The 23,343-nt window shown below is 43.5% G+C and overlaps 9 protein-coding genes across 9 annotated transcripts; 3 read left to right on the forward strand and 6 right to left on the reverse strand.

The window, feature by feature from the left end:
• Positions 1-307: 307 nt before the first annotated feature.
• On the reverse strand, positions 308-1,604 carry EAF01_009671 (uncharacterized protein; the record flags this gene model as incomplete). Its single annotated transcript, XM_038917927.1, has 2 exons — positions 308-1,363; positions 1,434-1,604. The coding sequence occupies 2 exons, from the start codon at positions 1,602-1,604 to the stop codon at positions 308-310; spliced, it is 1,227 nt and encodes a 408-aa protein (XP_038766736.1).
• A 1,135-nt stretch (positions 1,605-2,739) lies between these two features.
• On the reverse strand, positions 2,740-3,432 carry EAF01_009672 (uncharacterized protein; the record flags this gene model as incomplete). Its single annotated transcript, XM_038917928.1, has 1 exon — positions 2,740-3,432. One exon carries the CDS (start codon positions 3,430-3,432, stop codon positions 2,740-2,742), a length of 693 nt encoding a protein of 230 aa, XP_038766737.1.
• Positions 3,433-4,608: 1,176 nt separating this feature from the next.
• EAF01_009673 (uncharacterized protein) lies at positions 4,609-4,991 on the reverse strand (the record flags this gene model as incomplete). The annotated part of the gene is made up of 2 exons (XM_038917929.1): positions 4,609-4,784; positions 4,883-4,991. The coding sequence occupies 2 exons, from the start codon at positions 4,989-4,991 to the stop codon at positions 4,609-4,611; spliced, it is 285 nt and encodes a 94-aa protein (XP_038766738.1).
• A 622-nt stretch (positions 4,992-5,613) lies between these two features.
• Positions 5,614-6,243, reverse strand: EAF01_009674 (uncharacterized protein; the record flags this gene model as incomplete). The annotated part of the gene is made up of 4 exons (XM_038917930.1): positions 5,614-5,687; positions 5,771-5,866; positions 5,917-6,018; positions 6,186-6,243. The coding sequence occupies 4 exons, from the start codon at positions 6,241-6,243 to the stop codon at positions 5,614-5,616; spliced, it is 330 nt and encodes a 109-aa protein (XP_038766739.1).
• Positions 6,244-6,921: 678 nt separating this feature from the next.
• On the reverse strand, positions 6,922-7,749 carry EAF01_009675 (uncharacterized protein; the record flags this gene model as incomplete). The annotated part of the gene is made up of 1 exon (XM_038917931.1): positions 6,922-7,749. One exon carries the CDS (start codon positions 7,747-7,749, stop codon positions 6,922-6,924), a length of 828 nt encoding a protein of 275 aa, XP_038766740.1.
• A 1,665-nt stretch (positions 7,750-9,414) lies between these two features.
• On the forward strand, positions 9,415-12,063 carry EAF01_009676 (uncharacterized protein; the record flags this gene model as incomplete). Its single annotated transcript, XM_038917932.1, has 2 exons — positions 9,415-11,334; positions 11,410-12,063. The coding sequence occupies 2 exons, from the start codon at positions 9,415-9,417 to the stop codon at positions 12,061-12,063; spliced, it is 2,574 nt and encodes an 857-aa protein (XP_038766741.1).
• Positions 12,064-12,628: 565 nt separating this feature from the next.
• EAF01_009677 (uncharacterized protein) lies at positions 12,629-13,924 on the forward strand (the record flags this gene model as incomplete). Its single annotated transcript, XM_038917933.1, has 1 exon — positions 12,629-13,924. One exon carries the CDS (start codon positions 12,629-12,631, stop codon positions 13,922-13,924), a length of 1,296 nt encoding a protein of 431 aa, XP_038766742.1.
• A 2,046-nt stretch (positions 13,925-15,970) lies between these two features.
• Positions 15,971-17,493, reverse strand: EAF01_009678 (uncharacterized protein; the record flags this gene model as incomplete). Its single annotated transcript, XM_038917934.1, has 3 exons — positions 15,971-16,752; positions 16,858-16,982; positions 17,282-17,493. The coding sequence occupies 3 exons, from the start codon at positions 17,491-17,493 to the stop codon at positions 15,971-15,973; spliced, it is 1,119 nt and encodes a 372-aa protein (XP_038766743.1).
• Positions 17,494-18,374: 881 nt separating this feature from the next.
• On the forward strand, positions 18,375-21,989 carry EAF01_009679 (uncharacterized protein; the record flags this gene model as incomplete). The annotated part of the gene is made up of 7 exons (XM_038917935.1): positions 18,375-18,904; positions 18,994-19,260; positions 19,447-19,917; positions 20,063-20,642; positions 20,709-20,871; positions 21,164-21,224; positions 21,331-21,989. 7 exons carry the CDS (start codon positions 18,375-18,377, stop codon positions 21,416-21,418), a joined length of 2,160 nt encoding a protein of 719 aa, XP_038766744.1. The 3' UTR covers positions 21,419-21,989.
• Between the last annotated feature and the right edge of the window lie 1,354 nt (positions 21,990-23,343).

Genomic DNA, 23,343 nt, shown 5'->3' on the forward strand with positions numbered 1-23,343 from the left:
ACGAAGCCACTCATATCACACCTCCAGGGCTACCTAGGTAGGCGGGGGCGCTCTGAGTATTCAAGACCTCCAGCTTTTTGTTTAGTATCCCGAGGTCACATCAACCATCTCTACTACCAAGTCAGAAAGTCATCATAGGGATCATTAATTACTTTTATTCATTCTTCGTCACGTTTTGTTCTGTTCTCCATCCCATTGTCGTGCCCAGCCCAATCTCACGCAATCCACGCCCCAAACTATATTACAAGCCAGCCAGCATAACTCATAAAACATGCTTCACTCATTTATCCCAATGAAAATCACCCCTCTATTTCTTTGCATCCTTCTCAACCTTTCCCTTCAACTTCTCTGCCTCCGCGACCTTCTTCTCCACCACCTTACTGATATCCTCATAAGCACTCTTTACCAAGCCCTCCAACTCATCTCCATGATCCTTTGCCACATCTTGCAAATGTTGTAATTTCTCCCACAACTTTTCTGATCCGGGGATTCCTGCCATCTTCGCAGCTTGTTGAGCATACTGCTGGACATTCTGTCCCAACCCACTGTTCTTTGCCTTCTCTCCTGCATCCTTGACATATCTCTGAAGATCATCTGTGTTGCCAGACTCAACCGCTCTCTTGACTTGATCGAAGATATCCTTAACATTACCGGACTTCAAGGCATCGGCATTCTTTTCGACGATCTCCTTAACCTTAGGGTTCTTCTCCAAATATGGTTTCCACTCCTCCATACCCTTATTCCAAGCTTGTTCTCCAAGCTTCTGAACCTTCTCGCTCTTCTCTTGGATCAATTTACGAACTTTTTCGATCGACCCAGCACCCAATCCTCCAGAGAGAATCTCAGAAACTTTCTTGTAAGTGTCATCCAATTCTTTCTTGGCATCCGGTCCATAATTCTCAGCCATGCTCTTCAACTGATCCAAGTTACCCCCTACTTGTTTCTTGATTTGTGGGTGATTGTCCATAATGTCTCCTAGAGAGTCCTTCCCTAATTCAGCAATCTCGCCCAATGCCTTTGTCAATACATTATAACTCTGGACCGCAGTCTGCATATCAAGTCCTCCTTTGTTACTGATATTCTTTAATTCAGAATAGGTTTTATTAACAATTTCATCGACTTCCTTGCCATGTTTTTCTTGTACTTTCTCAATATCGTTAAATGCACTATCAAGGAATGATTGTGCACCGGGGATAAAGGCCGCATAAGAAGAAGTGGCATTGCGGAGCCATTTGATTGCTTGATTTGGTTCGGGAGCCTTTTCAGATAGTGCTGAGGTAGCTTTTTGGAATTGAGATTTCGTGGAAGAGTAAGCGTTGACGACGGTTTTGGCACCAGAGAATTGGTAGTATGTGTAACATCCCTGAGGTATGTAGTTAGTATGGTGTTCAAAGGTAGATCAATACTTATAGTAAAGAGAGATAATTACTTACAACTAAAACCACGGCACCACCAGCGACACCCGCTGCAAAGCCCGAAGCACCACCTGCCTTTGCACCTTCAGCTTGTGTCGTCGAAACCAATCTAGTTTGTCTAGCTTGTTGTCTAATGGGTGCACGAATTGTGCGAACCGCAGCTCTTGATGCTGTTCTTGAAGCGAGCATTATGTATGTATTGTGTATTGTGTATTGTGTATTGTGTATTGTGTTCTGTGTTGTAGTTTGTGGATCTTATTACGAAGAATGGTATGTGTACGATGTGTATCAAGGGAGGAAACAACGACGTGTAATTCAATCGATATGTAAAGTACGGGTATGAAACTTTTCAAGGGATGTATTTGTATATGGAGAGAAGAAGAAGAACTTGACCAGCTTTCAATTCTTATATATGCATCTACTAGTTAATTATCTGAATAATTCTGGATCCTCTACCAGTAGCTCGACGTCAATACTTGGTACTGGAAAACTTGGTAGCATGCAATTCTTCAATGATTTTCCATCGAATGCCACCTTTTGCGTACATCAATCGGCACAAAGCGTTGTGAGATTATGAGAGGAATGACGACACTTCCCTCACTACCCTGCAAATCCCCCGCTTAAATAGCTCCGGCGTCATATGTGGCGGTGCGATGGAATGGCTGGTGTCTTCCAAGGTACACCTGCGGGCAACCAGTCCAGTTATGACAAAGAGAAACACGAAATCATGAACATTTCGTTCTAGACACTCCGGGAAAACATGCATAATAGCAAAATAAATGTTGTGCAAAAAATGCATATAGATGAGTCAAAAATGTAAGGGGCAAGCAAATAATGTCATTATTGTTGTTGCCAGTATTGCTGTTGCTGTCGATTTTGCGGGACAATAGGTTTCCATAATCATACGTATGGATCTTGTTGCATCCTCTGCGTAACTTAACAATAAGTGTATCTGTGCAAGGCACTAAAGTTGAGCTGAAAAATGATTTTTTTTGTATTTTGATCTGCACCAATGGTCTATAATAATGGTTGAGTTGCGTTTCTAATCACGATTTTAACTCCCATATAAATTCAAAGGTCGAACATATCCTCCTCTTTCCCTCTAAACTATCCATCATGTTTTTTTTTCCAATTCATAAAACCATTCTTTCATTGAACTCATGCCATGTCATATTTCGTATCATCCCATTGTATCATGTAAGTCGTAAAACCCAAAACCACCGCCCTCCTATCCGTGTCCAAATCCATATCCGTATCCGTGTATAATCATCATCCGTGAAACAATCGATCGTAGGTATCTCGTGGTGGAAATTCGTAAACCCCTCTAGTTCTTAGGATATCTAACCACAGTCCAAGTAGCGATAGCCGCACTAGCCAACATCATAGCACCTCTTCCCAAATTCAACATTGCCCAACGATCAACCAGCTCGTGAGCCGTTCGAACATCCTCATCTTCATCAGATGCCTCCTTCCTCCTGCTGGAAGAACTCTTCTTGTAACTTCTATCACTTCTCTCGCGGTCCTTGGAAGATTTCTTGTGCTTGCGACCAGACCCAGATGAAAGATCATCCCAATCTCCTCCAGATTGATTGGCATAGCCTACTTGTGCTTCATCCACCTTTCCCAACAACTTTGAATTTGTATACATCATGAACAAAACTGTATAAGGGATCATTCCTACAGCCAACGCGCCGGCAGCAGCAAACAACTTCATCTTGAGTTTATCCGTCTGTTTGTATGCGAGGAAGAGGAACGATCCCGTTGGAATCAACGAAGCGATTGGGAAAAAGGCTTTCCCTTGTTGAAACATGTTGTTCCATTGTTTGAGTAAAAGGTGCGGTGGAGATTCGAGTATTCTCGGAACGGCAATGAAAGAAATGCTGAGGTTGGCACCAGCCAGAGCACCTGCAGCAGTGATTCCAACACACTGGGCCACACGAATAGGCAACTGAATATCCGTCATTTTTGGGAAAGACGCAAAGGTCGAAGGAGAGGAAGGTTTGGATAAGAAAGGCATGATGAATAGATAGATATCGCAACGAGGGGTAACAACGAATACACAAATGTGAATGATAGATATGTACTGCAGATTGGATGAAAAGGCGGGAGGGGATATAAATGGTTATGTTTGATGTGGATGTGGTGGGACGAGAGAGATCAAATGGTTTGATAGGATTCGATGCAAGTTTTAGAGTCGAATGCAAACTGCATAACACACAACTTGCTGGCGGTGAAGGGACGTATCTTGAGCTTGGACCAGCTAGCTACATGGTAACCAACCACTTTCAGATGAATTATTAATTATTATGCCTTATTTTTGTTCAGATCTTGATAGCATGTAAAAGACCCCTCCACCGCGTCTTCCGCTCATGAAACAATGAAGATTTCTTTTCTAAAGTTGGGTATCAATCGAAAGGACGTTGTCTTTACCATTGGTACAAATTCAATACGTGACCTGAATCATCCACCGAAAAGTTTGTTCCTTACCTCACTTCAGCTCCCGAGGCATCTCTCATCGCGTCGGTGGTAAGATCTGGAGTAGGTACCTTACATAAGGTTACTGTAACCTACTTACATAAGCTCAACAGATATTTAACCCCTCTTTTCGTGCTGAGTACGAGCACATGAGTGACGCGTGATGCAATGGAGATCGAGTTGAATATTAGCTTCTAAGGTAACTTTACAAGTGTGTAATAACCATATAGCGAAAGTTCTGGTCTTCAAAATTGCTCGATCACAGAGTGCTCGAGTATCAAATATGAAAGACTCATGCTTTTCCCATCAAGATACCTCGGTATTGACAGCTATGCGGTCGAGGCGTTCTTACATCACAACCAGAAGTGCCCAACACAAGCAAAGTGGTGTGGACATGACTCGGATTCGGACAATTGCATCCCCATAAATATCCAGAATAACACGTGAGACACGATTCCAAATGTTTGTTTCCTGCAAAACGTGACCGGATTTCGATCGGAGCCAACCACCACATCGTCAGTCATAAGGCTGCCTAAAAGAAACCATCAGTGGATCCAACATCTCCATCGTTAGTGAGTGGACGAACCTGACACTTACCGATATACGTCGAGACTTCTTCGCTTGTATCGAAACTGTATGACTCCTCTGAAACTTCCGACTTATGGGGAACCACACCATACTCTGTAAGAAATAAGGCGTACAAACGACAAGAATAAAATCAAGGAATTCCAGATGATTTGCGCTGTACTGCATTGCTGGCATGAAGTTTCAGGCCGTCGATCAATTTGAATGCAATGCTCGCCCCATGAATGACTATCGTACCATAGAATCGGTTTCCTGGGACGTTAACGTTGGACCCCATCAATAGCCGAGCAAGAGCCGGATCTTGAGCCCCTGGCTTATGGGGTTGGAGGTGGGGTTGCGAATAACATCATTCTGTTGAAGTTGGTGTACTAAAAAGCAGGGCCGTTCGACCTTCAGAATTGTCTCACCGTGTTTTTCTTCGAATAGTGTACTATAGTCGGAGTTTGCGGGGAATCCTATTTGACAGCCGAAAATCCCTCGATTGTTCAAGATCTTGAACACATCATCCTGAGTCATATATTTGATCAATGGAATCTTCCATGCGTTGATATGAATGGAATACACGGGAAGTACACGTTCATTGAAACACCTCCCCCTTAGACGCCCCAACACCCTTTTTGTGATATGATTTCTAATACATCTTCCTATCTCACTCCCTCACGATTTCTCTGGCTTCAACGTCACTTACTACCTCCACGACATCTATAATCAACATCATGAACACTCGCTTGCCCCTCAACTCCCCCAATGATGAACCACACCCTCCTCAATCTTCCTTTCCATTCACGATCTTCCTTCCATCTTCCTAGCTTCACAATTCCATCTTCATTTCTTCATGGCAAGTCCCCATCCATTCCATTCCCATCCAAGGAACACCCTCTTGAGATCCAAAGTCCATAATCGCTTCACACTTCACATCCACATTGCGCTTCATTCTTTGATAATACTCAACATATTTTGATTATCTATATATGCTTGAATACACATGTCCCCAAACCCAGTCCAGCGCAGTCCATAATCCCCATTCCACATCATCCAGACCACAGGCTCAAACGCCAACCCAATGCAATTCATTACTCAAACCACAAACGCCACTCCGAGTTCCCTATGCATCCAGAACTCCATCTCCATCTCCCTCCTAAGCCTTAGTAGTGAAATCCGTCTCAGTAGGAAGTAATTCACCATCTGTAGCTTTCTCGCAGGTGCATGCATCTATTTTTCATCAGTACTCAAATCCATATATCATCTCCCTCCGTTCCCCGTTTACACAGAGGAAAAATGAGAAAAGAACATACCAGCAGGTCTAGCACCACATGAACAGAGATCTCCAGAAGGAACCTTGTTTTCCTCGGCTGATCGCTCGCAGGTACAAGCTCCAGCTGCACGGGCACCTGGGGATTTGTTAGTTGTATTGAAATTTTTGTAGGAGGGTAATACATACGGCATGAACATCTGGCACCCTCGACCTTGTTCTCGCTCTCGGATTTGGCGCAGGTGCATTCGAGAGCTTTCTTTTCGCCGCAGGAACATTTTGCTTGGGTTGCTGGGGGAAGGGTTAGTTAGGTTGTTCGGGTTATTTCACGTGATATTTCATGAGGTGTAGATATTTTGTGAAAATATGTTGTGAGGATGAATATCGTGAAAGGGAAGGTGGGGAAGAGGTGAAGGAGAAGAAGAGAGAGGAACAAAAATAGATAGATAGGAACATACCACAAACACAACCATTGCTAGCATTCTCGCCCTTCTTGCAACATGTTGATGGAGCCATTTTATTTAAAAATTTGTTTGATATTGAAGTATTGAAAGTTCAATGTTGTTGATTTCGAGATCGTTGAAGTGCTTGATTTTCGAGTTGTTTCTTGAAAGTATTTATTGACGAAAAGATGAAGCTTTTAATTGTAAAGTAAAGAATTGATGTTGATATTGAAGTAATACATGTCCTTTATATACTTTCACTCCCGTACTATAGAATTGGTGGTTGATACTAGAAGCTGTGTTGGTCGTTAATTGATGACCATTGCTTACAATTACACGAGCGTTTATTGGTCGGACAGGTCTTGTACTGAAATAGGTGGGGTTTGATTGGATGGTTTTTGGAGATTCAATCATAATCGAATGATCGACTTGCTGTGAACATCAATTCACGAAGGCCAACAGCTCTCGGAAGCGTCATCAAATCCAACAAACCTTGCTCCTGATTTGTAAGGTAGAGATGGACTCCTAGATCTTTGATGTTATTCGATCACTCACGTGCACATCACCAGAATTGATCTAACATCAGATTCAGAGAATTCAAACAAAGTTTATCCACGCACGTAGGTACATTATCTACATTTCGATACGACTAGCCTCAGACACTATGACTACAGCGGTCTATTCTCCATCTAGACTTTTTCCTTAGGCTATATATACGTTCAAAGAATGTTTTCCCTCGTACTTCTCTGTTCTACTTTCCTCGTAGCCATCCGAGAAGGATCGTACGGGCGGTATCCATAGCCCTGCGACCTCTCTCCACCGAAAGCTCAGCAGTGGAAGCCTCCGTTCTTACAGAGGCTGCATTTTCTCTCGCTATCGCCATCTCTCCATATGTAGCAGAAGTGATAGCTTGATCCGCCAATATTCGTGCCCTCTCTGCCGCAGCTACTACTGCCAGAGATTCATTTAGAGAGTCTGTCAACCTGATATCCAGCTTTTCTACCGCCTCACTGGCAGCCGTTGCGTATTTTTCAGCAATGGCACGTGCAGCAATGTCTTGCTTTCGAGCGTTATCGCACTCGCGGACCTTTGCTTGGGCAGCTTCGACTCTTACTAACACATCTGCCACCTTGTCTGAAGTTGACTCTGCCTGTTCTCGTAATTCTCGAGAGAGTATCTGTGTCTGGCTTTCGTCTTCTTCATCTTCGCCTTCATCATCTCCAGGGACATGGTCCGGTTTCTCGGCGTCCTCGACATTGGTTGCTGCCTCCACGATAGCATTAGTTTTGCTTATCATTTGTCGTGCCGCCTCTGTAATCTCGGCAAACGAGGCCCAGGCAGTTGTTTCGCATACAAAGAAGTCCGTGATTCGGATTGCTGTGGCTTTTAAGGAGTCGCGTCTGGCCGTTTTTGCAGCCTCACATAGCTGTCTATCGTACCCGGATACTTTTAAAGCAAATTCACTCGTAGAAGAGGCAGCAATAGTAATGCGGGAGATATCAGCTGTAACTGCATGCGTAATGGCAAGTAGCTGTTTGCGATATTCAACGTATACATAGATCCATGCAGCTACTAGCATAGCGACAAGACTAAGACTGAGAATTGGCAGGAGCATTAAGTAGAAAACATCCGGATGGAAAGATGTAAGGTAGGGAAATAGGAAAAGGGCAACACAGCACCACCAGTCGAGGAGTTTATACAACCGAGAAATATGGTCAGAGTATTCTAGATAGCCGAAGCGAAATGGACCATAGAACTTTGCAGTTGGTGCAAAGAATCCGATGGTGGCTATGCCTGCAAGAAGACAGACATGGAGCCATGGTCGTAAGGGGAGTGCGAGCCCATAATGGATGGAAATATACGTAAGTAAAACGACCAATGAGCCAACTACAAGAGTTAGATTCAGTAAGACTTTCGAGACAAGCTAACAAGTTGTACAAATCTAGAAGACTTACTTTTGACGTAGGGTGCTAAACGTGTAGTCACTGCTTCGATAGCCGGTAGAGATTTCCTGAACTCAGACACTTCTGGATCTTCCCCAGCTGGACTACTCTCGGGAAATCTCAGATAGCCTTTCGTGTAAGCAAATACCAGGCCGATAAGGAGTGCTGGGTTGTGCATTGGATCTAGATCTACCAAGTTGAGGCGAAGGGTATGAAGCAGATAAAAAATTGCCCCACAAAAGACAATATTTGTGCCAGATCCTTTCTGACGAGACGCGTCTGGGCTCTCGTTGGACAGGTTGATATTAGGAAGCTTTAAGTAGCCACAGACATGAGCTACGAGCAGAACAACCACGAAAGTGGGACTTTTAAATAGCTCGAGGTCCACCCCATCGGCTTCGGATTTGGACAGATAATACAAGACTGCAACGGCGATGACGAGCCCTACTCAAGTGCAACGGTAAGCTATCACTCTGGCGAAACCTGTCATTCCCAGAACTCACTAGTACTACTTGCTCCGAATAATCTAGACCCCGCTCGAATGGAGAGGAAGATATTTTCCCAAAATGGACTAGGAGAAGTCATGTTAAAATACGATGCTCAATAGCAATCGGCACGGGAAACGCTGATATCTCGAGGTAATGAAGAAATGAATTTCCAATCGACACTTGACTAATATGATAGTTCGCTTTCAATTCATACGTCGGCTTTTGAAGCTCTTTTAAATCTTCTTCCTATCCATTATTTAGTTCTGTAACGGCTATTAGCACTCCGTAGTGGACAGCTATTCCACGCTGCAGATGCATGTCAGATTTATAACTGCTTATTGATATACTTCTATACAACGGTAGCTTTCTGCATTTGCGGCTATATGCTTTATGGGCTATCATTGACAGACGAGGTCGCATTTCAGCTACACTCAGACCCCACCATATTGGATCAATCCCACTTGCAGAAGCATGTCAGACTTATGACTACCTATAGATTGACATCTATACTACCAATTGATCTACTTCCATATAACGGTCTTTTCTTATTTTTAGACAGCTGCGGCTTTCCATATTCAATCAAGTATTTTTCTAAAGAAAAAAAAGTATCCACCACCAACTTATTCTGTGCATGTCGATTGATCTTTGGTGCTACACAAAATTCAATTCTCGCTTTTTACTTGACTGTGCTTTGAGGTCAGTTATCTCAAAGAAAGCTCACTCGAGGGCAGTGTAATTTGTGACTCTGGTTCAACGTACAAACATCAAAATCTTTCTTCCTTTTCGCCCGAATTTTCTCATGAGCTCGGTGCCATGGCAAATCCTATTACACTCTTCACTTTCGTACAAGGCACTAGAGTACCAGTAACCCCACTGAATTATGACAATTTCAAAGGAGGAAGGAATCGCACAGAGGGCTCATTTCGTCTTATCGAAGTCAGTGGTCTCACGTTGACCCCTCCAGTTCTGAGGATCGTTGAATTTTCCGACATAAAATTTGGACAAAATGCAGCACGTAAACTCCAAAAACTTTCTACTCTTGGCACCAAATACACAGCGATCAGCCATGTCTGGAATCCGTCCCCCGAGGTCGGACTTCAAATGAACGATATGGATGACAAGAAATTATTTGGTTTAGAATTTGATCCTCCGCATGGCGGAACAGGATTGAGATTGGTAAATCTCAGTTGGATTGGCCTGAACCAAATGGCATATGCTGCCAAGATGAAAGGTTCCAAATACATATGGCTCGATCTCTGCTGTATCGACCAGCCGGACAGGAAGGGCAACGAGATGAAGTTTCAGATCTCTATGATGGCCGACATCTACCGGTACGCGAACAATGTCATTGTTATGGTCGGCGGCGCTGGCTGCGTTCAACACACCGATCAAGTTAGCCCGTGGATGGAAAGAGCTTGGACCCTCCAAGAAGCGATTCTTAACAGGAAGACCTTTGTTTGCGTGTTATGGCCAAACTCTAAGAGAAAGGTGACTTATATTTCCAAAGGACGACCCGTCGTGTGGATGTTCCGACAGGTGATAGCCGCGAGTGCCGCGCCAAGAACGTCGTCTGGGGACATTTGCTGCCTCATTCCTCTCAAAGACCTACTCGATATGGCTGATGTGGACTCTCTGCTACTCAAACCGTTAGGCTGTCCAGAAATTAGCGTTCTCGATGGAATGACACTCAAGGCCGGCAATGCACCAAGGCTAGCGTTACGGGCAGCATTCCCAAATTCTCCTCTGGCGATAAAGTACACAGGCGTGTGGAGGAGCATGTTCATGCGAACATCGACCAAATCTATTGACGTTGTCTACAGCATCATGGGAATCTTTAAACTGGTGATTGACCCTTTCAAAAAGAACCACGATCCTTCTTTCATGTTCAATGATTTGGCCCGCAAAACGGGAGCAACACCAAGTATTGGCGCATGGGGCTGGCTATCTATTGGCGGAGTCAATGGTAGTGATATCCCGTTGGATGACACATCCAGAATAATTCCACAATTTCCTCATGATGAAGCTAAGGTTGCTGCCACGACGAACCAACCTCCAGAGATGAATTTCGGTGGTAGGTGGGAATGGGTTGGTCATCATGTTGATCACTCCCCATTCTATATCACCTCACCGGGCTCTTACCGTAAGACCCACAATATCAACTTCATGACACACTCTCAGCCACATATCATAAACGCGACTATGATTCCTGTGAACCACAAGCCTACAAAAATAGGCTCGACGCCTGTCGCAACTGCTGGTCGGAAAGGTGTGAAAAGAAAAGCCTCTATGCTCAAGCTCATGAATTTTTCGGGGCGATGTGTTCACGGCGGCGACCTCGTTGGATCATGGAGTCAGCCCGGAAGTATTCAGGCCGTCTTTGTAGGGGAGGTTGGTGATATGAGCACAGCGGTCGAAGTTGCTAAACCTCGTTCTGATTACACAGGTTGGATGTACTTCCTCTTCTTCAAATACTCCAGGAGCGAAAAGAAATGGCAGATAGTTGCAAACGGTGCCTGGAAGGCACCCGCAGGATGGAAGCTCCCTGTATCCCGTCGCTCAATCTTTAACGTCGGCAATCATGCACAGATGCAGTTTAAGAAATGGTCGGCGGATGATAACGAGTGGGTAGATCAGAGGTATCAGATATTTAGGCATAGCTATGGAGTAGAACCCTTGCGTGGATGGTTGAGCGACCACCCTAAAGAAAGGAAAATAAAATGGTTTGGATCCAAGGTGAATACATTATTTCTCATTTTGATTTGTGTGATGCATTTTATCAGAGATGAACAACAAGCTTACTCAAATTAGGGCTCTATCCCCCCTATGACTGCCAAACTTGTGTGGCGAAACTTTGAGTTCAATTACGATTTATTGAAAAGTTTCGTCCCTCTGATGAAAAAAGTGAATGAGAACGACGATGACTCAGATAAAGAGGATCATCAAGATGAGGCGTATATCGAAAAAGAAGAGAATGCGCCACTAGATGATCTACTTAAACAAGGACACATTCACCACTTGCGAGTCCTGTCCTGTATCGTCGACGAGAGCCGTATTCCGCGAACCAGCACAACACTGACGCCCTACAAGATCTTGCAGCAGGGCTCTATGCCCATGACTTATAGGTACGGGGATTGGCCGAAAGCAGTACATATCAAGCTCATCAAATGTAATGTTGAGGGCCTCATGATCCCCAATCCGTGGAATAACAGCGAACCAGTGTTGAAATACCAAGTGCGGATTGAGTTTGGTTATCGCGTCATGTATGTCCAAATGAGACATAAAGGAAAGAAGGATCAGAGGTTCTATAACATGTACTGTGTACCGTACAGGGCTCCCGGACAAAGTGGTCCAGTCCGCAACAAGAAGAGTCTTATAGCTTCGCAAAATCCTAACTATGGTCCCTCGTCTTATCAACTGCCGGTCGCATACCAGCCTGATGGATCGTTATATACGTCTATTTAAAGTTGTAATCTTCACCGTTTAGTCTTAACCAAGTTTTAATGCTCCCTTTTAAAACTTTAGGACGAAAATTAGCAAATCAGAACTTGACAAGCCAAGACGAGGTCTTGAATAACAAAAGGGTTGATGAGTGAGAATGATGTAATCTTCACTCTTTACCTCGAATCAGAGAGTGTATAATATCTAATTGGTCAAAATCAATCATATTCCTGATTCAATAGGAATTTTAACCTACGCTTACTATGCTGTGTAACTCAAATCATCGGCTCACCAGCTGTCCAAAAAACGCCACGCCGCCTATATAAGTAGCCACTTCTCATTTGTGTTTCATCGAGGAGAGTATCTTTCTTCGTCCGGTGAGTGTGACTTCGTATTACCAACAATACCCAACTGCGTATATCGGTTATCATGAGCCAATTGACTTAGATATCAGATCGCCATATCCGGACACCAGTAAAATCTCGTTACTTTTTGACACAGCTGTATGCTGCCTCTACACCATTTATCTCATTGGCATTGCAATCATCAGTATCCACATCCCTTCTAACCACAATTTATTTCCTCTGCAATGTCGGATATTCCAGACGATATCAACACACAATTTCTCGAGCAATGGAAAAATCCCGGCGACGTCTTCTCCGTCCTCCTTATCGTCGGTGGTGATGTTATTCTCCTCGCTCTAGCCTGTCTCACTGGTAGGACATTCACACCTATCGCTTTCTCCTTTGGTTGGGTAGCATATGCCGTTTCGGCCGTTGTAGTCGCTGTCGGCGATAACAAGCTCTTAGTGCGCTGTCCACCTGAGATCTCGCTGAAGGTAATCAATCTGAAGAATGGATACTGTCGCGAGAACAAGTCGTGGCTGCTGGGAAGATTCATCAAAGATTATAATTTCTGGATGCCTGCGGATGTGAAGGAGCGACTTTTGCGTCCGCGTATGCATTGTGATGAGGAGAATAGTCATTCTAAAGCTATTTCTTCGGTTTCGTCAACAATTCACAAGCCTATTGAATCCACTGTGACGTTGGGTCGATCCGATGCCGCGCTGTGTATTGCTGTGTATAAATGGATTGATGGTGCAGTACCCGGTCTACCAGCTCGTGATTGGGCCTGGTGGAGCGGTCTTTTCGTTTCATCGCTACAATTAGGTATCGCAGCAATCCCGTGGGGTCTTCACTCCAACTGGGGAATATTTCTCGCTACTGCCATCGGAACGCTACTAGCCTACCTATCTGCGTCCCTACCTCAATGGCGCCAGGAAAAATGGTCGGCGCCAACTAGAGAGAAAGATGTAGCTGTGACGATAGGCAACGGAAATAAACACGTGATAGTAATTCTGGGTGCTCAGCATGGTTTAGACATGGAAGATCTAGCTACGGGAAAAGCCCCCGATTTGCTATCCACACGCATCTATACTTCTCTCCTAGCTGTACTGTGGCTGATATTGTTAATCACATGCTGTGGTATCAAAACAGACTCATGGTATCTGCTCGCCGTCGGTGGATTGGGCATGGCGCAGAATCTGATAGTCGCGAGCGTACCGCGGACTCCCGCAGCGCTTGGTCTACCTATCGAGCTCGTTAGCAATGGAAATGAAGACCAGATTATTCCGGAGATTTTCGCAGAGCCGAAAGTGATGTGGACGATTATGGAATTTGAGGTAAAGCATCGCGGGCGAGGCAACGCTCTCGTAAAGGAGTTTTTTCCTGGAAAGTTGCTGGATTGGGAAGAAAAGTGGTGGAATACTGATAGTATGGATGAGAGAAGGGAGCTACTTGAAGGAGCGCGGCGCAAAGCATGGAGGAAAGCACATGAGGCGGCACGAATGGAGAGGGAGAAGGAGGAGAAGCAGCTCCAGAAATAGTAGAATAAGAGGGAGTAGATATCTGCAGAAACTTTACTTAAAAGATGAATGTTCGTTGCAAAAGCTTCATCTCAAATGTAGTCTCAGTAAACATATCCCGCTCCTGTCAAGACAAACCAATGCTTGCCTTCTGAAACCCTAGCAACCAAATACTGCACATGCGCTGGATCTACTGGTCGATACAGATACACCGGATCACATATGCCTGAAATCTGCATATTTTTCCATAATTTCAATCCTGTCCGTTATAGCCCCATCAGAATAGAAAAGGAAATTCCTTCCAGGTACGGCTTTATGCCAATCCCACAAAAGCAGAGATACTACCCGTGAGGATAAGACCAGAAATTACCACCAGAAAGCCAGTCCAAACTTTGAATTCTTTTCTTCTTTCTTTCAAAAAAAAAAAAGAAAGAAAGAAAGAAAGAAAGAAAGAAAGAAACAGTTTCGACTGCATCAGTTCTTCTGGGGAGGTTCAGATGTACTCACTAAACACTGACAGAATATACTGAAATGACCTCGCATGATAGATACTAATATACCTCAAATAACCTGTAGAATGAGACCTGCACTATGAATCACTCCTCACGCTCACCTCATTCATATATCTAAACTTCAAAAGTTACACACCTCATAAATCAGCAGGATCGCATGCATAGCAATCTCATCAATCACCCATCGAATCCTCAAAACCGGAACACATCTTCCCCTCTCATCTACTTCCTCGAGCTTCATATCAAAGTAAACCAACGACCATCCATCCATTAAAAAATCCCCAAAATAAAAAACTTCCAATCCACCAATTTCCCTCTCTCGCTCGCTAAAGCAAAGCCCCGCCCCCACTTCTTATGTATATCCACCACCCCTCCACCCCCACCAACCAAAGAAGACTTTTTTCTCATTTTTTATCCAAGCAAACACCTTTTTTGTTTTGTATATATTTTATGATTCCTTTATTAGAATCAATAAATTATCAAACAGCGTTTGTGGTTTAGTGGTAAAATCCATCGTTGCCATCACTCTCTTCTCTTATTGGAAGAGAGCGAAAATAATTTCGATGGGCCCCGGGTTCGATTCCCGGCGAACGCATTGTTTTTGTTGTTTTATTTGTACTTTTGTATGGATAGATAAATTAATGAATCGCTGACTGGCTGGCTGGCTATATTTCGATGTACGGTACGTATGTATATATATATATATATATTCGTAGTCAATTTATTTTCTTTTTCACTTATGACTAGTTAGTTCCCAACTTCTTCCCAACTACCTCCTCACTCACAGTTATAAAATTCCTAAAATTTTATGAGATCCACGCACGCTGAATTCAATATAATATCTATCTTTCTCCCTCGGAGACCCCATCTTCGTATCAATCATCCCAAGCCCTCATATTCTCTGTTCTGTTTTCCTCCTCCAAGGTCCCTTTCGAGTTCCCTTCCTTTTCAAATCTCTCCCTCAATCCCCGTCTTCGCCCCTGGCGCCCCCAATCGAAGATACCATCCTACTTTTAATTCTTACTTCCCTTTATTCCATTCCGTCTCCTCTATTCTCTTTCATTCCCTTCCCTTCTCCCTACTCCCCTTTCAACCACCCCCCCTCCCCACTCATCCTTCAAGCTCCCCTTATAGAACCATCAAATTACTCTCCCTTGAGACGTTGTTACTGATCTATACCCCCTGTATCAACCATATCTACAACAATCACAATATTATATATATAAAACAATTCCCGATTTGTAATTTCCAATTTCTAAATGTTTAACTAAAATTTGGACTTCCAAAAACACGCATTCTTCACAATTAAAGAGGTCTAGAATCGGTGAACTGCCCAAAGCACACATTATTGCCAACATCGCTCTTCGTCTCGGTGAAATTGTCGAGCACATATAATAAGATAATAGATATTCAAAGATGGACAGATATGGTATCACATGTGCGTTGAAGAGCGATAGGACGAGTTCAATTATCCTATTGGTTTCGTGCTATTCTTCAAGAAACAAAGCTCATCTTGAGTGAATGCCTGATCTACTCCTCAGGTTCCGAAGACCTTTCAAGGAGTAATAACAAACTTTCCCACACCCCCCTTCCCAGCAAAAACCTCTTGACAGCCTTTCCTAACACCGTCAATATCCTCAAGCTTAACTTCAGAGCCTACAATTGGTCTTAGCTTCCCTTCTTTGATCAACTCCCCTAGCTTTTCCAAGTCCTCCCGACTTGGTTCCATCATCAGATAACTATAGCTTCTTCCATTCCAACTGGCCCACGTTCTTAAACTCCAATCCAAGAAATCCATAATTTTCACCATCCACCAACTTAAATTAACCTCAACACCCCCTTCAGATACCTTAGCGGTATGGCGATTCATACGCTCGATAGTTTCGGTGCCACCGGGTATCATAGAAATAGAGACTATGACTCCTCCCTTCTTAACAAGAGAGCCAAGAGAAAGTGAGCAAGATGTTGTGTCGAAGAGGAAATCTACACTCTCTTTCCCTATTGTCTTTACGACATTTTCTTTCGTATAATCTACTGCTTCGATTCCCTTCCCTAGCAATTCCTCTACTCTACCAATCTTTCCAGTACTTAAAGTGGTAATGACTCTTCCAGCTCCAAAGACATTCTTGGCGAGCTGAACAGCGATACTACCCGTTCCGCTCATACCAGCAGGGATAAGTACAGTCTTACCTTTTAATCCGCCGGGTAAATGACTATCTGCTCCGAGTACAGATTGATAGGCTGTCAGTGCTGCGAGTGGCACAGCGGCAGCTTCGGAATGGGAAAGGGAGAATGGCTTTTGAGCTACAGCTGCAGAAGTCGAGAGACAGTATTGTGCTTATATAGAAGTCAATTAAGTTAATTACACACTGGGGTACTTTACAAAGCTAGGAAGAGGGGGATCCAATGACCGGAAACCTGAATTAGAGGGATAGCACATACCAATGGTTCCTCGGTGACGTTCAGGTACGCGAGAGTAGACTGTGTCACCGGGCTTGACGTGGGTGACAGAAGAACCAGTTGAGACGACAGTACCCGATACATCGTAGCCCATCAAGTAAGGGAACCTAGAAAATATCAGAGACAAGTAGAGATAAAACGGAGAAATGTGAGGCTCGATGGAAAATCGCCTAGAACTGCAGCAGAATTACATCTGTACTTCTGAACTTCATGAAAATACACATTTTAGGACATCTTGAAGGGTGTAAATTATTCGCAGGACTAGATAGCATGATCATGTCTTGCGCATGAGAACATCTCAGATATAGCGTAGACTATGATTACTTGATATAGTCTCGACCACACACTCCTCATCATGGGATTGACTTCCTTCATCCATCGATGTCACAGTAGAGAAAGTACGTACTTAACATCGAACATCATTTTTGCATACCCGCCCGCCATCTTGACATCAATGGGATTGACACTAGCCGCTTCCACTTTGATCAAGATATCATTTTCATGCGTGATTTTTGGAGTTGGAATGGTTGCTATGTCGTATGTATCTGGTTTTCCAAACGTGGAGAGAGCGAGTGCACGCATTGTTGTCGGAACCTGGGTGGCGAACTTGGATGCCATCTTTGATCAAGAGTGGAGAAAAGTATAGAAAAGAAAGTAGAGTAGAGTAGGCTCAGAAAAGAATATATTGGCTTCGAAAAAGGATAGTTACCACAATATATAATGACATTGAAAATAGAGGGAATTAAAGGAGACTTTTCTTCTAGGTGGATATAATTGAAGGAGGAAAGTCCGTCCGACTCGGAGACTTTTTGATATGAAGAATGAGCTTTGATTGGGCGGGGCATGTGACGAACGACGGGAAGGGATCGAGAATTAGAAATCAAGATCATAGTAGAGTCACGCTGGTGATTCTTGTAATACTTTATATTGATAGGAATCCAAGGGTTCATGAAATGAAGAGGGAAGTTGTGTTGTAACGAGATGGAACGGGACAATTGCTCTCCGAATAGGATCAAAAATCACCGATTCGAAGAAACCTTCTACAAACCTTCTACCTGTATCAATAGATCATGAAAGGACGAAGTACTTTAATAAAATATCAGTGATGGAGGAAACTGTGTACCAGTAGGTGATCATTTCGAGTGCATACCAATTACTAGGTAGGTATCAACAACATATCGATAACATCTCAAAGTCACGTGTAACTTGACGCAACCACAATTCTTGAAATTTTATGTCCTCAACCTCAACTCTCTCTCATCCTCTGAGACTTTCGGTCTCAATGTTCAACGACACTTCTTTTTATTCTTCGTCGAATTCTCGAATCATTCTTTGATCCTCTCGGAAGGAAAAGGATCGAGACAAAAGCTTGCCTGGTAGCCACTTCGATTGCCTACCCAAGCAAGAGATTCCCACTACACGTGCTAATTACCCAACCTCTACATCTCTCAAACATAATCCCTCTACACACTCACTTGACAACAATCTCCAGTAAAATCATGGCTCTCACTCTAAAACCAGTAGATGTTCCATCCTTCTGCACAACTCAACTTCACCTCTTGGACCAAGAACTTCAATCCGAGCTGTCCGAAACTTCGACCCTCATAACTGGAACTTCACCTACCTCCCTGCAGCGGGCTGGACTTGCTATTACCAATCTCGTTTTGATATCTCAAAGAACGGGATTGGGTGGAAAAACTGTTGTTGAGTTAGGCCCCGATCCGGCAACTTCTAGTTCTGGCTCTGGAGGGAAAGGTAAAGGTGGTAGTGGGGGTTCGGGAGAAGGTGAATTACAAGAGCATGGGATACGGGTCGGTGATATTGTGGCAGTCAGTGAACAGCCCAGTGGTAGCGCAAAGAAGAGGGAGGTCAAAGAGTTAGAGGAGAAGGGAAGTAGAGGTGTGGTTACTAAGGTAGGGAGGAGTGCGGTGTGGGTTGCGCTGGATGAGAATGGGAAGGGCGAGGAGAATGTTGGGGGTATGAAAAGATGTTGGGTGGTCAAGCTAGCAAATGATGTTACGTACAAGAGGTTTGTTCATTCTATCTTGATTTGGTCTGCTGGATTGATGGCCGATGGAGTGAAAGAAGAATGGGGTGGGTTGCTAATTGATAACTTAGAATGAATGGTACCATAGGAAAGTTGGCGAGGATGCAAGAAGCGGAATATTCGAATTTCGTAAGGGTTTTATTTGGATTGTCATCACCTTCGCCAGTTCCAGAAACCCTGGGGGATGCGGGAATTGAGTGGCTGGATCCAAGTTTGAATGATAGTCAAAAGCATGCCATTAAGTTTGCACTTGCTTCGAGAGAAATGGCTTTGATTCATGGGCCACCTGGAGTGAGTATCCTATATTTCTTTTCTGGCATTCAGCGGGTCATTTTAAAGTATTTATGAAGGCTCTTCCATTAGGGCGAGCACTATCAAATATGACCGCAATGGATGATGGTACCGCGGTTACAGTTTGTTGAACCACGAAAATCACAATTAGCTTTAACGGAGATGTTGGTAAAATTTCAAGAATGATAGACGGAGGAATCATGCCGCTTGAAGACTTTGCTAACAATTGACAGACTGGAAAAAACCCATACCTTGATTGAGCTTATTCTGCAGATGCTCAAGCAAAATCTCAGAGTCCTGGTGTGTGGGCCATCCAATATATCCGTAGATAATATCGTTGAGCGACTTGCACCACATAAGGTACCTATTGTACGCTTGGGTCACCCCGCGAGACTTTTGCCATCAGTTGTCAATCATTCTCTTGATTTTCTTACACAAACTTCAGAAGCGGCTGCGATTGTGCAAGATGTCCGAAAAGAAATGGATACCAAACAAGCTTCAATAAAAAAGACCAAGAGTGGTAGAGAAAGAAAAGCTATATATGGCGATCTCAAGGAACTTCGTAAAGAGTTTCGAGAACGCGAAAGGAAATGTGTCAATACGTTGGTGGGCGGTTCAAAAGTCGTACTTGCAACCTTGCATGGTGCTGGAGGATTTCAACTGAGGGATGAGAAATTTGACGTTGTGATCATTGATGAAGCTAGGTAAGAGTGTAATGCTCTCTTTGGATTCGCGTCACCCAAATCCAATCATCTATGTCGTGTTTCTCTCTTTACTTTTTCTAGGCGTCTGTTGTCTTTCTCGGCGATTCTCCCTTAGAAAAATAATTACTGACTTCTTATGCTATAGTCAAGCTTTAGAAGCTCAATGTTGGGTACCTTTACTATCAGCCAGTAAAGTTGTTCTTGCCGGAGATCATCTCCAGTTGCCGCCAACAATCAAATCACTAAATTCCAAGACCAAAACGAAATCACAAGACAAGGAGGCAGAGGGTATCATTAAGGGGATGACTTTGGAGACCACTTTGTTTGACAGATTACTAAAATTACATGGCACTAAAATAAAAGTCATGCTCACTACACAATACCGCATGCATGAGAAGATCATGAGATTCCCATCGGACGAGTTATATGAATCAAAACTTGTCGCCGCTGAAGCAGTCAAGGCACGACTTCTCACAGAACTACCGTATGATGTCGAGGAAACAGAAGATACTATTGAGCCTCTGATATTCTTCGATACCCAGGGTGGGGACTTTCCGGAAAAGAGTGAAGAGGAGAGTGCTGATAAGAAAGCTGGGAAGGGAATGTTAGGTGAAAGTAAAAGTAACGAAATGGAAGCGATTCTCGTGAGACGACACGTCCAGAATCTTGTCGATGCTGGATTGAAGGCAGAAGATATTGCAGTTGTGACGCCATACAATGCTCAGGTAAGAATGATAGCAGTTTTTCGTACCTCATAATCCTGCCTCTGGAAGTAATACTAACTCAGAAAGCTCGCATTGATGTCTCGATCGATGAAGGAGGCCTTTCCCGGTATCGAACTGGGCAGTGTTGATGGGTTTCAAGGAAGGGAAAAAGAAGCAATCATTGTTTCCCTCGTTCGAAGTAATAGCGAACGCGAAGTGGGATTTTTAGGAGAGAGGCGCAGACTGAACGGTACGTCCACCCCTTTTGCATGAATTTCTTCATCTGTTCTCTGATTCTAGAACCATTGAACCCTTCTTTGCATGAACTTCGTTGAACACCCGCCCCCGCATCCCAGTATGATCACTGTTAAAGCAGATCTCCCGCAAACCAAATCCAACGGGGTTCTTGGGCTATAGCATGTTTGATGATCAACCTCACACAACGAATGCCAAGCATTTACACTTCCAAATATCTACTCGTATGCACAAATACAAATGAGGAAATCATGATCATGCAACTGATGTAACCTGCAAAAATTTAGTCGCTATGACCCGACCCCGACGCTCACTGACAATCATTGGTGATTCGGAAACTGTCTCGAGGTAAGTTCAGACCTCCTTTTCATCTTCTTATACTCTGTATATATTTATTTACTTGATCCAATCTGGTTGAGACCATATGCTGACAATTGATGTATGATCGATGCAGAGGTAGTCAATTTCTCAAACGATGGATGGGCTTTCTGGAAGAAAATGCCGACTTACGATACCCATCGATAGCGGAGTTGAACTCGTAATGACAATCAATCAAATAAGATTTCGGTTGAAAGATCCAAAAACCGTTACACCCTCAAGGGCACTCTAGTTCCCGTACCAAAGTTTGAGATCCATGAAAGAAATTATGCAGTTAGTCCGTATGCATGGAGCTTGGAGGATTGCATTGCATTGCATTGCATTGCCTCGGAAGCTTTTAGCTTTTCGCGTTTCTTTTTTTGATCGGTCTTTGCTGATGACCCACACAATTTGTCCAGAAACACCATCGCGGTCGTGCCACGCGATTTGGTTCTTTCCTCTTCGAGAAGAGGGTGTGCATCAGACGAATGACGAACTCGATATCATGAACCCCTTGTAGTTTCACGTAGAGTATGCAGTATGGCAGTGGCACGGTTCCCAAGGTGTGCTTCGTACAGAGATGATTTTGAGTAATCCACCTTCTATCTCCAAAGGACTTGATAACCCGTTACTTTGGGGAAAAAAAAGAAAAAAGAAAAAAATGGAAAAAAAAGGATTCTTACCATAAAGTCAAAGACCCCCAAATTTTGATTATTCATCGCGGCGTTAGCTGTCCCATCTGTAGGTACTGTACCGAGTATATTGCACTGAAAGTATAAAGACAATATGAACTGACCTATCGCATCTTCATGGGTTGACAAAATTGTGGGGGTGTTGAAGTTTTATTATTTAGTTTTGAAATTGAATCTTGATGTGATGTGATAGTGACTTGATTTGATATGATAGGTTAGTTGATATGAGATGAGATGAGATGAGATGAGATAGCATTTCTGGACTCTACCGGTACTCTAGAGCGAAGACCAAGACCCAGACGAAAGTCGAAGCTTGGTAGAAAGAAAGAAAGAAAGGAAGTAAGTAAGTCTGAAGATTTATGCCGCGTGCCGTGTAGATACTAGAAAAAGTTAATCGTAAATTGGAGATTGGAGATTGGAGATTGCAGATTGAGTTCCCGTTTGTACTCTGTTGGTTTTTTTTTTGGTTTGCGCTAGGTAGGTATTGCTATTGGAGATTGCTATTGGGGATAGAGACGGTATATGTAATGTCATGTCATGTAAGTAACTAAGCATCCGCTCGAATCTGGATTGCGAGTAGAGAGACTAGCAGGTTTTTACTGGTTTGGTAGGGGTGACGCTATTGATCTCTATGGAGCATGCTTTGATAGGGTGTAGGTATTGTTAATTCATCGCTCTGCTGCTGTGCGCGCGGATTGTGGTTTGGTTTGTTTGTTTTGAGGAATGGGAAGATGGATGATGGATGGGTGGATGGGTGGGTGGGTGCTATGTACTGTGACATGTAGATTCGGGTAAATAGGTATAGATATATATATATCTCACTAAGGGAGGGTATTGATTATAAACATTTCATTGATATTGGTTGACCTTGATCTTGGGTTGTAAGATACTATACTGTACTGTATCGGTATTCGGTAGGTTATAAGTATATATATATCAAGTTAAGATATATCATACAGAGTATGTGTAGCAGCGAGATGGAAGGATTGTTGTCATTGTGTTTCTATATAATTATACTAGCCGTATTTACTTGATTCCATATACTTACGCGATATAGTTGCTAGCGTACATCATTTTCACATAATCTACTCTGCATCAAAGGGTGGGTTCATGTATTCATCGATTGGGGATAGGATACAAGTCCGCTTCCCCTGAATATGCGATACTGCGATGATACATATATACATACCTGTATGGACCTCGAGTACTACTTGGCACCGTATTACTCTGTAGTATGACGATATGGAAGGAAGCGCAGCGTGTGTGGAGATTTGGATGCGTAGAGTGTGATTCGGGAAGGGGCCCTGGGATTGTATAGATTGATGTTTGGTATTATACCTAACTTATGTGATGGATGAGAGGTAGGTGGGATGAGAGGTGGGTGGGATGGGTGAGGTGCAGTGTAGTGCATGTTTAAC

Source organism: Botrytis porri (assembly GCF_014898465.1).
Source record: "Botrytis porri strain MUCL 3234 chromosome Unknown BPOR_014, whole genome shotgun sequence".
Classification (NCBI taxonomy): Eukaryota; Fungi; Ascomycota; class Leotiomycetes; order Helotiales; family Sclerotiniaceae; genus Botrytis; species Botrytis porri.